The sequence below is a fragment of the Salmo trutta genome, chromosome 5 (genome assembly GCF_901001165.1).
Source record: "Salmo trutta chromosome 5, fSalTru1.1, whole genome shotgun sequence".
Taxonomy (NCBI): domain Eukaryota; kingdom Metazoa; phylum Chordata; class Actinopteri; order Salmoniformes; family Salmonidae; genus Salmo; species Salmo trutta.
The window spans coordinates 51526097-51540992 of record NC_042961.1 but is presented as its reverse complement, the minus strand read 5'-3'; the positions used below and the strand labels follow the sequence as shown (position 1 = coordinate 51540992).

At 42.2% G+C, this 14896-nt stretch overlaps 1 protein-coding gene across 9 annotated transcripts in view; it reads right to left on the bottom strand.

Moving 5' to 3' along the window:
* gba2 (glucosidase, beta (bile acid) 2) overlaps positions 1-14896 on the bottom strand; it is a 49137-nt gene that overhangs the window by 19415 nt on the left and 14826 nt on the right. For all 9 annotated transcript variants that reach the window (XM_029754114.1, XM_029754115.1, XM_029754116.1 and 6 more), the window contains exons 5-10: positions 14574-14792; positions 13462-13701; positions 13169-13271; positions 12586-12739; positions 3276-3401; positions 136-320 (exon numbers count right to left, since the gene is read on the bottom strand). In XM_029754114.1, the coding sequence (XP_029609974.1) occupies positions 136-320; positions 3276-3401; positions 12586-12739; positions 13169-13271; positions 13462-13701; positions 14574-14792 (1027 nt within the window). The remainder of the gene's footprint in view (positions 1-135; positions 321-3275; positions 3402-12585; positions 12740-13168; positions 13272-13461; positions 13702-14573; positions 14793-14896) is intronic.

Below are 14896 nucleotides of genomic sequence, written 5' to 3'. Positions count from 1 at the left end.
CTCAACAGGAAAAGTTAACAAAATAGCTGGAAGGGGACTTTAAATTGGCCCAAAACCCACAACTTCACCAGCAGTAACACACACACACACACACACACACACACTATTACTGTCAGTTAAAGTATGACCCCTTACCCTCTAAGTAGGCAAAGCGACCGTACTCCTTGATGATGGCAGGCTGGGCGGGTAGCCCCCCGTCCTCACTCCGCAGCCCCCCACTGACATCGCTGTCCTCGGGCAGCTCCGTCCACACAGTCCCCCCGTCCACCACGAAGTATAGCTCGTTGAACAGAGCTGATTTGTACCAGGACGGGAGAGAGCTACCACACAGACAGAAAGTTGACTACCATTGTGGATGTTGCGACTTTTCAAATGTAAAAACACACATTCATTGTTCAAGTTGAACATGTGAAGAAAGCCATATGTTTGTTATTGAACATGTATTACAAGGTCTTCAGAAAATGTACAGTTCCTTCAGAAAGTATTCATACACCCTTGACTTATTCCACATTTTGTTGAGTTACAGCCTGAATTCAAATTGGATTAAAAAATAAATAAATAAATTGTAAAAAAAAAAAATATATATATATATTTAATAAATAAATAAATAAATTAAAAAAATCACCATATATACAATGACAGTGAAAACATGAAATATTTGCTAATTTACTGCAAATGAAATACAAAAATCTCTCATTTACATATGTTTTCACACCCCTAGTCAAAACATGTTAGAATCACATTTGGCAGCGATTAAAGCAGTGAGTCTTTCTGGGTAAGTCTCTAAGTGCTTTGCACACCTGGATTATACAATATTGCACATTTTTATTTTTAAATTCTTCAAGCTCTATCAAGTTGGTTCTTAATCATTGCTAGACAGCCATTTTCAAGACGATTTAAGTCCAAACTGTAACTAGGCCACTTGAACAGTCAATGTCGTCTTGGTAAGCAACTCCAATTTATAGTTGGCTTTGTGTTTTAGGTTATTGTCCTGCTGAAAAAGGTGAATTTGTCTCCCAGTGAAAGCAGACAACCAGGTTTTCCTCTAGGATTTTGCCTGTGCTTAGCTCCATGTGTCCCCCAAAAACTCCATTGTCCTTGCCGATGACAAGCATAACATGATGCAGCCACCACAATGCTTGAAAATATGAAGAGTGGTACTCAGGGATGTGTTGGATTTGCCACAAACATTATGCATTGTGTTCAGGACAAAGTTAATTTCTTTGCCAAATGTTTTGCTGTTTTAATTTAGTGCCTTAGTGCAAACTGAATGCATGTTTTGGAATATTTGTATTCTGTACAGGCTTCCTTCTTTTCACTTGTCATTTAGGTTAGTATTGTGGAGTAACTACAATGTTTCTGATCCATCCTCAGTTTTCTCCTATCACAGCCATTAACCTGTTTGGTATAGGGGGCAGTATTGAGAATTTTGGAAAAAATATGTTCCCATTTTTAACGGCCTCCTACACCAACTCAGAAGCTAGAATATGCATATTATTGTTCAGGTTTGGATAGAAAACACTCTGAATTTTCTAAAACTGTTTGAATGGTGTCTGTGAGTATAACAGAACTCCTATGGCAGGCAAAAACCTGACAAGGCTTCAAGCAGGAAGTACCCTGTCTGACAAGGAGTCGTGCGTCTTACCTCTTTTTATTGAAAAGTAAGGATCTTAGCTGTAACGTGACAATTCCCAGGGCTCCAATAGGCTCTCAGAGCCCGCGAAATAACTGAAGGTTTACGAGGGAACCTCAGGTTGAAATATATTATCGCCTTTTGTAAGTGGATGCTCGGAGGACCTTTCAATGATGCGCGTGCATGAGTCGCTTCTGAGGAGAAATTTTATTCGGCTGTTTAGGCTCAATGCATACTCCCGGTCGGAATATTAACACTTCTCTATGACATAAATGGCATAAAAATTGGTTTTAAACAGCGGTTGACATGCTTCGAAGTACGGTAATGGAATATTTAGACATTTTTGACACGCCAATGCGCCATGCGCGACACCGCGAAAAAGCATTCTAGAACTCACGAACAAAACGTCGCTGTTGGAACATAACGATGGATTATTTGGGACCAAACCAACATTTGTTATTGAAGTAGAAGTCCTGGCAGTGTATTCTGATGAAGAACAAGCAAGGTAAGAACATCTTTCTTATAGGAAATGTGATTTTGGTGGATGCTGACCTGGGTGGGTATCTAAATAGCTAGCCCTGTAATGCCGGGCTATGTACTTAGATTATTGCAAAATGTGCTTCATCCGAAAAGCTATTTTAAAATCGGACATATCGAGTGCATAGAGGGGTAATGTATCTATAATTCTTAAAATAATTGTTATGCTTTTTGTGAACGTTTATCGTGAGTAATTTAGCAAACTGTTAGTAAATTCACCGGAAGTTTGCGGTGGTTATGCTTTTTCTGAACGTCACATGCTAATGTAAAAAGCTGGTTTTTGATATAAATATGAACTTGATTGAACAGACATGCATGTATTGTATAACACAATGTCCTAGGTGTGTCATCTGATGAAGATTATAAAAGGTTAGTGCTGCATTTAGCTGTGGTTTGGGTTTATGTGACATGATATGCTAGCTTGAAAAATGGCTGTGTGATTATTTCTGGCTGGGTACTCTGCTGACATAATCTAATGTTTTGCTTTTGTTGTAAAGCCTTTTTGAAATCGGACAGTGGGGTTAGATTAACGAGATTCTTGTCTTTAAATAGCTGTGAAATAGTCATATGTTTGAGAAATTGAAGTTATAGCATTTCTAACGATTCAAAAATCGCGCCACTGGATTTCAGTGGCTGTTACGTAGGTGGGACGAGTTCGTCCCACATGTACTAGAGAGGTTAAACTCTAACTGTTTTAAAGTCACCATTGGCCGGCCTCATGTTCAAATCCCTGAGCGGGTTCCTTCCTCTCCAGCAACTGAGTTTGGAAGGACGCCTGTAACTTTGAAGTCACTGGGTGTATTAATACACCATCCAAAGTGTAATTAATAACTTCATCATGCTCAGAGATATTCAATGTCTGCTTTTTTTTTTAACCCATCTACCAATAGGTGCCCTTCTTTGCAAGGCACTGGAAATCCTCTCTGGTCTTTCTGTTTGAATCTGTTTGAAATTCACTACTCAAAAACATAATTACACTTTGACATTATGGGGTATTGTATGTAGGCAGGTGACACAACCTCAATTTAATACATTTTAAATTCAGGCTGTAACAACAAAATGTGGAAACAGTCAAGAGGTGTGAATATGTTCTGAAGGTAGGTACCTGTCCTGCAGTATGGGTCTCTGCCACTCCTCGATACTCCTCTCCCACAGTCTGTAGTGTGTCAGCGCGTAGTGGCTGAGAGAGGGAGCAGCGTCCGCCTTGGTACCAAAGAAACGCGTGTACCTCCTAGAAAACATACACAAAAGGCATTGGCTGCGTGCAAAATGGTACCCTATTCTCTCTATGATACTGCACTACTTTTGACCAGGACCCATGGGCAGCCATCAAATATATTACATTACATTTCTTATCCAGAGCAGACTTAAAATAACTGCATTCAAATAAGGAATGTGAGACAACATTCCATGATCACTCATTCAAAAATAGCTGTTACCAAGTAGCAGGCAAATACAGTAGTCTACAAGGCCCATGGTAACACAGTGATGACGCATTGTCAACAAACTGGTTCATGATTAAGTGCACACAGAAGTAGTCTTCGTAGGGAGTAAAAGTAAGAGGTAGTGAACATAAGATATGCATGTATCCTCATGATGTTCTCTTATTGCTTAAAGACCCCAGGTTCAAGTGTACCTAGACTGACGTACACAAGACAAAATATATACAGTTGAAGTCGGAAGATTACATACACTTAGGTTGGAGTCATAAAAACTCGTTTTTCAACCACTCCACAAATTTCTTGTTAACAAACTATAGTTTTGGCAAGGTGGTTGGGATATCTACTTTGTGCATGACAATTAACTTTTCCAACAATTGTTTACAGAGATTATTTCACTGTATCAATTCCAGTGGGTCAGAAGTTTACATACACTAAGTTGACTGTGCCTTCAAACAGCATGGAACATTCCAGAAAATGATGTCATGGCTTTAGAAGCTTCTGATAAATTATGTCAATTATAGTGAGTCAATTGGAGGTGTACCTGTGGATGTATTTCAAGGCCTACCTTCAAACTCAGTGCCTCTTTGCTTGACATCATGGGAAAATCAAAAGAAAATCAGCCAAGACCTCCACGAGTCTGGTTCATCCTTGGGAGCAATTGCCAAACACCTGAAGGTACCACATTCAGCTGTACAAACAATAATACGCAAGTATAAACACCATGGGACCACGCAGCCATCATACCGCTCAGGAAGGAGATGCTTTCTGTATCCTAGAGATGAACGTACTTTGGTGCGAAAAGTGCTAGTCAATCCCAGAACAGCAAAGGACCTTGTTTCGTCCAGCATCTTCACAGGTACGAAAGTATCTTTATCCACAGTAAAACGAGTCCTATATCGACATAACCTAAAAGGCCGCTCAGCAACGAAGAAGCCACTGCTCCAAAACTGCCCAAAAAAAGCCAGACTACGGTTTGCAACTGCACATGGGGACAAAGATGGTAATTTTTGGAGAAATATCCTCTGCTCCGATGAAACAAAAATAGAACTGTTTGGCCATAATGACCATCGTTATGTTTGGAGGAAAAAGGGGGGAGGCTTGCAAGCCGAAGAATACCATCCCAACCGTGAAGCACGGGGGTGGCAGCATCATGTTGTGGGGGTGCTGCAGGAGGGACTGGTGCACTTCACAAAATAGATGGCATCATGAGGGAGGAAAATTATGTGGATATATTAAAACAACATCTCAAGACATCAGTCAGGAAGTTAAAGCTTTGTAGTAAATGGGTCTTCCAAATGGACAATGACCCCAAGCAAACTTCCAAAGTTGTGGCAAAATGGCTTAAGGACAACAAAGTCGAGGTATTGGAGTGGCCATCACAAAGCCCTGACCCCAATCCTACAGAAAAGTTGTGGGCAGAACTGAAAAGGTGTGTGCGAGCAAGGAGGCCTACAAACCTGACTCAGTTACACCAGCTCTGTCAGGAGGAATGGGCCAAAATTCACCCAATTTATTGTGGGAAACTTGTGAAAGGCTATCCGAAACATTTGAACATTGAAGTTAAACAATTTAAAGGCAATGATACCAAATACTAATTGAGTGTATATAAACTTCTGACCCACTGGAAATATGATAAAAAATAAAAGCTGAAATAAATTCCCTCTACTATTATTCTGACATTTCACGTTCTTAAAATAAAGTGGTGATCCTAACTGACCTAAAACAGGGAATATTTACTAGGATTAAATGTCAGGAATTGTGAAAAACTGAGTTTAAATTCATTTGGCAAAGGTGTATGTAAACTTCTGACTTAACTGTAATTCTACCCCACAGCAAGAGCTGAAGAGCAGGTAGAACAACTTCCAGTGGACCTGTTCATCCATTAAATATCTTGGTGTAAATCTACTGAAAGACACACCCAAACTTTATAACATGAATTACGTTCCCATCAAAATATGATGACCTGGACAGGTGGAATTAATTTCCTTTGGCTCTTAGTAGTAGAATTGAAACAATCAAAATGTATATGTTGCAGAGGTGGGGGGGGGGGGGGGGGGGGGGGGTGTATGGCCTTACCAAGCCTAAAATATTATTTTGTGTCAGCCCAATTGAGACCTTTGGTGTGTTGGTGCAATTCAGACTACGAAATCAAGTGGAAAGCCAACGAGACTTTGACAGAGATGCCTATACAGTCAGTTTTGGGTAATAGAAATATACAATATACAAAGTCAGTGGATACATTTATCTTTTAAGAAATGGTTTAGGATAGTAAAGCAACTTCATTTGGACAGAGGTCAAACTGCTGAGTTGGTTTGCATACAACCCCAGCTTCATCCCTGCAACTGAGGATAACAGATTTAAACAGTAGACGCAGAGAGGGATCACATCATTTAGGACAATTATAAGGAATGGGGATCTAGAGCTTCCATGACCTAAGTAAAAACAATTATATATAATCAGTGGGCAAACGTACAAAATTTGTACATTTGCCCACTGACAAAGAAATGATCAGTCTATAATTTTAATGGTAGGTTTATTTGAACAGTGAGAGACAGAATAACAACAAAAAAATCCTGAAAAACGCATATCAAAAATGTTATAAATTGATTTGCATTTTAATGAGGGAAATAAGTATTTGACCCCCTCTCAATCAGAAAGATTTCTGGCTCCCAGGTGTCTTTTATACAGGTAACGAGCTTAGATTAGGAGCACACTCTTAAAGGGAGTGCTACTAATCTCAGCTTGTTACCTATATAAAAGACACCTGTCCACAGAAGCAATCAATCAGATTCCAAACTCTCCACCATGGCCAAGACCAAAGAGCTCTCCAAGGATGTCAGGGACAAGATTGTAGACCTACACAAGGCTGGAATGGGCTACAAGACCATCACCAAGCAGCTTGGTGAGAAGGTGACAAGAGTTGGTGCGATTATTCGCAAATGGAAGAAACACAAAAGAACTGTCAATCTCCCTCGGCCTGGGGCTCCATGTAAGATCTCACCTCGTGGAGTTGCAATGATCATGAGAACGGTGAGGAATCAGCCCAGAACTACACGGGAGGATCTTGTCAATGATCTCAAGGCAGCTGGGACCATAGTCACCAAGAAAACAATTGGTAACACACTATGCCGTGAAGGACTGAAATCCTGCAGCGCCCACAAGGTCCCCCTGCTCAAGAAAGCACATATACATGCCCGTCTGAAGTTTGCCAATGAACATCTGAATGATTCAGAGGACAACTGGGTGAAAATATTGTGGTCAGATGAGACCAAAATGGAGCTCTTTGGCATCAACTCAACTCGCCGTGTTTGGAGGAGGAGGAATGACCCCAAGAACGCCATCCCCACCATCAAACATGGAGGTGGAAACATTATGCTTTGGGGGTGTTTTTCTGCTAAGGGGACAGGAGAACTTCACCGCATCAAAGGGACGATGGACAGGGCCACGTACCATCAAGTCTTGGGTGAGAACCTCCTTCCCTCAGCCAGGGAATTGAAAATGGGTCGTGGATGGGTATTCCAGCATGACAATGACCCAAAACACACGGCCAAGGCAACAAAGGACTGGCTCAAGAAGAAGCACCTTAAGGTCCTGGAGTGGCCTAGCCAGTCTCCAGACCTTAATCCCATAGACAATCGTTGGAGGGACCTGAAGGTTTGAGTTGCCAAATGTCAGCCTCGAAACATTAATGACTTGGAGAAGCTCTGCAAAGAGGAGTGGGACAAAATCCCTCCTGAGATTTGTGCAAACCTGGTTGCCAACTACAAGAAACGTCTGACCTCTGATTGCCAACAAGGGTTTTGCCACCAAGTACTAAGTCATGTTTTGCAGAGGGGTCAAGTACTTATTTCCCTCATTAAAATGCAAATAATTTTTGACATGCGTTTTTCTGGATTTTTTTGTTGTTATTCTGTCTCTCACTGTTCATATAAACCTACCATTACAATTATAGACTGATAATTTCTTTGTCAGTGGGCAAACATACAAAATGAGCAGGGGATCAAATACTTTTTTCCCTCACTGTATGGCTTGGATAAACTAGATTTTTTTTTTACAGGTACCGGCAAGTTCAAGACTTTAGCTTTTTTTTCCTCCCCAATTTCATGATATCCAATTATAATCTTGTCTCATCGCTGCAACTCCGACGGGCTCGGGAGAGGTGACGGTCGAGTCATGCGTCCTCTTAACACCCGCTCGTTTAACCTGGAAGCCATCCGCACCAATGTGTTAGAGGAAACACCGTTCACCTGACGACGGAAGTCAGCTTGCAGGCGCTAGAGAGCGATGAGCCACTCGGGAGGCACCTTCAACTACTTTTTTAAATTAATAAAAGTGATTGACACTTGGGCACCTCAGAAATGTATCCAAGTATTCACTAACAACTTGGGGAGTATAAATTATATACTCCCCGCAATTGAAACTTACTATAATAATGGGTTTTGACATTCATTTCTTTGTATTGTATTTGTATTTCTTTGTATTAAGTTAAGGTCCTACTGGCAGCCAGTAAAAAGGTCCTACTGGCAGCCAGTAAAAAGGTCCTACTGGCAGCCAGTAAAAAGGTCCTACTGGCAGCCAGTAAAAAGGTCCTACTGGCAGCCCCCCCATGACACAATGGGTAGACATTGATAAAGAAATACACTATCTGGAGCATATGCCCTTTACTTTAAGAACACATGAGGAGAGAGGCCAGGAATACTTGGGAAAATGGGTTTCGTACTCAAAGATAATCTAATTCAAAGATGTTACTGTAACTAATCTGAAGTACGCTGTACCTGCCAGACCGTTTTTTGGTTTGTGTGATATATATATATATATATATAGTCTACCATCTCCCGACTTAAACTCTAAAGATATACAGTTCTCTTACATCAATAAGTCCCTTATTAATCATTAGTCTGGCTTTCTGGCACCTTTTGATCCTCACCAATGACATGTGCAACACACAATCACAGGCTCCAGTTACACTGCCCCAGGTGTACACACACTCCTGTCTGTTACTGTAAACCTTGTAACTGCTACTCACTGGAGCACAGTATCTTCAGTGACATGTAACCACAGGGCAGCCTGGGTAAATCAAGACTTCTTTTTATTGTATGTATGTATGTATGTATGTATGTATGTATGTATGTATGTATGTATGTATGTATGTATGTATGTATGTATGTATGTGGTTACATGTCACTGAAGATGCTGTGCTCCATCCTCTTTTGAAAACCACTGGAAACCAGGACAACATGAGAGGACATGTTTAAAGTACTGGACAGCTTTGTGACATCAAAGGACTTGTGGTCAAGATGTGTTGGCACAAAAGCCATGACAGGGAGACATAGTGGAGTGGTAATGCGCTTGCAAGCAGTTGCTCCCGACGCCACTTGGGTACACTGCAGCATCCACCGAGAGGCTCTTGCTGTCAAGGGAATGCCTGACAGCTTGAAAAGACATTGGAGACTAACAAAGTTAACCATTTTCACTGTAAAGCAAGTCCCCTGAACTCTCGTGTATTTTCTGCACTGTGCAATGATATGGGCAGCGACCATGTAACGCTTTTACAACATACAGAAGTGCGCTGGTTATCAAGGGGCAAAGAAAGTATTGACACTTTTTTTATTATTGAGAGACGGGCTTAAAGTTCTCTTTACTGACCATAATATTTCACTTGTCTAACTGCTTGCATGATGACGAGTTTCTTACACAACTGGCCTATCTGGGTGATGTTTTTTCCTCACCTGAATGATCTGAATCTAGGATTACAGTGACTCTCCGCAACTATATTCAACGTGCGGAACAAAAATTGAGGCGATGATTAAGAAGTTGGAGCTCTTCTCTGTCGGCATTAACAAGGACAACACAGGTCTTTCATCATTGTATGATTTTTTTGTGTGCAAATGAACTCAAGCTTACGGACAATGTCAAATGTGATATAGTGAAGCACCTGAGTGAGTTGGCTGAAATGGATGACCAACAACTGGATTCGATATCCCTTTCATGCCCTGCCTCCAATCCACTTACTGATATCTAAACAAGAGAGCCTCATCGAAATTGCAACAAGCAGTTCTGTGAAAATTGAATTTCAAATCAGAAGCAACTGCCAGATATCTGGATTGGGCTGCGCTCAGAGTATCCTGCCTTGGAAAATCGTGCCGTTAAGACACTGATGCCCTTTGCAACCACGTACCTATGTGAGAGTGGATTATCGGCCCTCACTAGCAAGAAAATGATTTAAGACAGACTCTCTCCAATACAACCCAACATTGCAGTTATGTGCATCCTTTCAAGCACATCCTTCTCCTTAACCTGTGGTGAGTTATTCACAATTTTCAATGAACAAATAAAGTTTTATATGTAAGATAGCTAAATAAAGAGCAAAATGATTGGTTAATATTAGTGCCCTGGTCCTATAAGAGCTCTTTGGCACTTCCCGCGAGCCGGGTTGTGACAAAAACTCACTCATTCTTATGTTTAATAAATGTATCATATAGTGCGTGTGGCAGGCTTACAATGATGGCAAAAAACATTTGAGAGTCCGCTGACCCTTGTGCTAGAGGGGGTACGCAGCTGGAGGTTTGAAGGGGTACGGGACTATAAAAAGTTTGGGCACCACTGGTCAAGGATAAAGCATATTTTAGCGTCAAGTATGCAGAGTGTACAGCAACCTTTCCTCACGTCAGACCTAACTGACAAGAGCCTTTCCCGTGTGGCACAGTGGTCTAAGGCACTGCATCGCAGTGCTAGCTGTGCCACTAGAGATTCTGGGTTTGAGTCCAGGCTGTAACAGCCGGCCACGACCGGGAGAGTCATGGGGCGGCGCACAATTGGCCCAGCGTCGTCCAGGTTAGGGGAGGGTTTGGCCGGCAGGTATGTCCTTGTCCCATCGCACACTAGCGACTCCGTGGCGGGCCGGGTGCAGTGCACGCTGACACTGACGCCAGGTGTACTGTGTTTCCTCCGACACATTGGTGCGGCTGGCTTCTGGGTTAAGTGGGCATTGTGCTAACTAACGTAATTAAAAAAAGACCTGACTAACTTGAGGTGTAGCATGCAGTGTACGTTGTTGAAAACTGAGCTGAGACACTGGGGCGGCAGGGTAGCCTAGTGGTTAGAGCGTTGGACTAGAAACCGAAAGGTTACAAGTTCAAATCCCCGAGCTGACAAGGTACAGATCTGTCGTTCTGCCCCTGAACAGGCAGTTTAGGCCGTCATTGAAAATAAGAATTTGTTCTTAACCTCTACTCAACAGCCAGTGTAATCCCATGGCGCGATATTCAAATACCTTAGAAATGCTATTACTTCAATTTCTCAAACATATGACTATTTTACAACATTTTAAAGACAAGACTCTCGTTAATCTAACCACACTGTCCGATTTCAAAAAGGCTTTACAACGAAAGCAAAACATTAGATTATGTCAGAGTACCCAGCCAGAAATAATCAGACACCTATTTTTCAAGCTAGTATATGTCACAAAAACCAAAACCACAGCTAAATGCAGCACTAACCTTTGATGATCTTCATCAGATGACACTCCTAGGACATTATGTTTACAATACATGCATGTTTTGTTCAATCAAGTTCATATTTATATCAAAAAACAGCTTTTTACATTAGCATGTGACTAGCATGTGACTAGCATTCCCACCGAACACTTCCGGTGAATTTACTAAATTACTCACGATAAACGTTCACAAAAAACATAACAATTATTTTAAGAATTATAGATACAGAACTCCTTTATGCAATCGCAATGTCCGATTTTAAAATAGCTTTTCGGTGAAAGCACATTTTGCAATATTCTGAGTAGATAGCCCGGCCATCACAGGCTAGCTATTTTGACACCCACCAAGTGTGGTACTCACCAAACTCAGAATTACTATTAGAAAAATTGGATTACCTTTGCTGTTCTTCGTCAGAATGCACTCCCAGGACTTCTACTTCAATAACAAATGTTGGTTTGGTTCCAAATAATCCAGTTATATCCAAATAGCGGCGTTTTGTTCGTGCGTTCAAGACACTATCCGAAGGGTAAAGAAGGGTGACGCGTTTCGTGACAAAAAAATTCAAAATATTCCATTACCGTACTTCGAAGCATGTCAAACGCTGTTTAAAATCAATTTTTATGCGATTTTTCTCGTAAAAAAGCGATAATATTCCGACCGGGAAACCCTGTTTTTGTTCAAAGGTGTCGGCTCGTGCACGCGCCCCAGTCTCATTGTTCTCAGATCGACCAATATCCAAATGCGCTACTGTTTTTCAGCCATGGCCTGCAAAGTCACCATTCATCGTTCTGGCGCCTTCTGAGAGCCTATGGGAGCGTTAGAAAATGTCACGTTATGCCAGAGATCCCCTGTTTTGGTTAGAGATTATCAAGAAGGCCAAGAAATAGTCAGAGAGAGCGCTTCCTGTTTGGAATCTTCTCAGGTTTTGGCCTGCCAAATGAGTTATGTTATACTCACAGACACCATTCAAACAGTTTTAGAAACTTTAGGGTGTTTTCTATCCAAATCAAACAATTATATGCATATTCTAGTTACTGGGCAGGAGTAGTAACCAGATTAAATCGGGTACGTTTTTTTATCCGGCCGTGCAAATACTGCCCCCTATCCCCAACAGGTTAACTGACTTGCCTAGTTAAATAAAGGTAAAATAAAAGAACAGATTGAGAGGAATGGGGGAAAGCAACAGATGAGGAAATAAATTCAGTCCATTAGTCCAATTTACAATAAGGCTTATCTCAGACACGTAATAATAAAAAAAGTTGTTCCTCCCCGTCGGTGAATTGAAACCTGGTCTCTGTCGTGACAGCTTTTAGTCATATTGCATAGAATAAGAGCAGTAAATTCAAGGCCATTTAATATGAAGCTTATTGAGAAAATTCAAAAAATGAAGTTGTTCCTCCCAGTCTGGAGATACTGACTACTATCCTAAACGAGGATGGATTGTCAATTGGACTTCTACCCATTTTTTAAATGTTACCTGACGTGTTCCCTCTCCCTGGAGCCAAATGTGATGTTAGGCATGTCCCACGCCAAGCTAAACTCCAGATCGTTGTGGCCCTGAGCCGGCACTGAACAGCCCACTGCCAGGGCTGCTGCCACCTTCTCTCCCTTCTGGGTGGGAGGATTGGAACCTGTGGGGACGAGGCGGAGGGGTGGGGAAGAAGGAGGAGAGTGAATGTCAAGGAAAATCCTTTACTCTTTCGCCAAGTACTAATTATATGGCGTTCATAAAAGACTTGACTATGACCTGGAAAAGGAATCATGTGGGTGCTGTCATTCAAACCCCACGACCCTTACAGAGGGTTGTCCAACAATTACTAATATATCCCTTCCTTTCCTGTACCCAAGGATGTTACATTATATGACAATCTATAACAATATTTGAACTGCATACATTTAGTAAAAAGTGCCTAATTTCTAGATTTCGCTGACTACAGATCGTTGGTTCAACGCTCAGTCGGCTCCAGCTAGCCGTTTTAACAACAGAGCTGGGGGGGAATAATATTAAAAAAAAAATTAAATAGTGATGTAATCAGTGATCGCCGGTTGATACCACTGACCAGTGGGGGAGTCCAGCCGTCCATCAGTGATGAGGTCACTCCACAGCGCCCCACAGGTTCCCTTTGGACTGAACGCTGTCTGGTGACTGATCTCCCTGTCAGACTACACACACACACACACACACACACACACACACACACAGACAGATAATGGTTATGCCATCTTCAAATGGCCAGTGTTTTTTTTAATTGAAAGGAAAGTGTCAAGAGCAATGAAAACAAATGATAAATCGTAAACAGAAACATTACCAGTGCACAACTGTAAAACCATATTGTGAATTTATGACGTCTACCTGTTCTCGCGCTGCCATGCACAGAGTGTAGGGGTTCACTGTGGTGCAGTGATGAAGCAAAACTCCAGACACTGACTCCCCCTCCTTCTCCAGGTGGAATGGTTCATTCCAGTGGCCCCCGCTCTTGTCGTCCTTGTGGCCTGACCCATTGACCATGGTGAGCATGATTGAGACTTCCAGCGGGTAGTCATTCTTGTTCTCTATGTCCCACACAAACACCGCCACTGGGAGACTGGAATCCTGGGGGATGGAGGGATGGCAGAGAGAGAGGGAGGAGAGTCAGAGACCAAGACACATAAAACTCTTAGGTTATCAAATCAAATTGTATTAGTCACATGCGCCGAATACAACAGACCTTACGGTGAAATGCTTACTTACGAGCCCCTAACCAACAACGCAGTTCCAAAAAATACAGATAAGAGTAAGAGATAGGTTAGGGTTAAAAAGGTAGGTTTATGACAAGGCTGGATGACTGTCTGGCATAGGCAACATTCTCCCTATATAGTGCACTACTTTTGGCCAGAGCCCTAGTCAAAAGTAGTGCACTACATTGGGAATAGGGTGCCATTTGGGGGGGACACCACCCTCTGCTTCAGCCACATTGGCTGAAGTGGAAACAATATGACTGAAACCCAATGCTAAGTCATGGCCTTAAGGGGACATTTAGTGGAAACAATATGACTGAAACCCAATGCCAAGTCATGGCCTTAAGGGGACATTTAGTGGAAACAATATGACTGAAACCCAATGCTAAGTCATGGCCTTAGGGGACATTTGGTGGAAACAATATGACTGAAACCCAATGCTAAGTCATGGCCTTAGGGGACATTTAGTGAAAACAATATGACTGAAACCCAATGCCAAGTCATGGCCTTAGGGGACATTTAGTGGAAACAATATGACTGAAACCCAATGCTAAGTCATGGCCTTAGGGGACATTTAGTGAAAACAATATGACTGAAACCCAATGCCAAGTCATGGCCTTAGGGGACATTTAGTGAAAACAATATGACTGAAACCCAATGCTAAGTCATGGCCTTAGGGGACATTTGGTGGAAACAATGACTGAAACCCAATGCTAAGTCATGTCATTGGGGGACATTCCCAGTTACCTGGTAGTCGTGGGGGATGACGGGTGACACCTGTCTACAGGTGAGGGTGACGTTCTGCCCAGGGAGGGGGTAGACTGTCCAGGCCCGGGGGTACAAGGCGTGGTAGAAGGCGTACTCTCCGCAGTAGCCCCAGTTCCAGCCCTGCAGCGTGGGGGGGCGCTCCACTGACAACACCTGCTGGTACACCGTCTGACCGCCCCGACGCAGGCACACCGTGAACTAGGAGACAGAGAGGAGGGATATGGGAAGACAAAAGGACTGGAAGAGATCTGAATATATAGTATAATACATGTGCCACAAAGTGAACTTCATATACACCATAC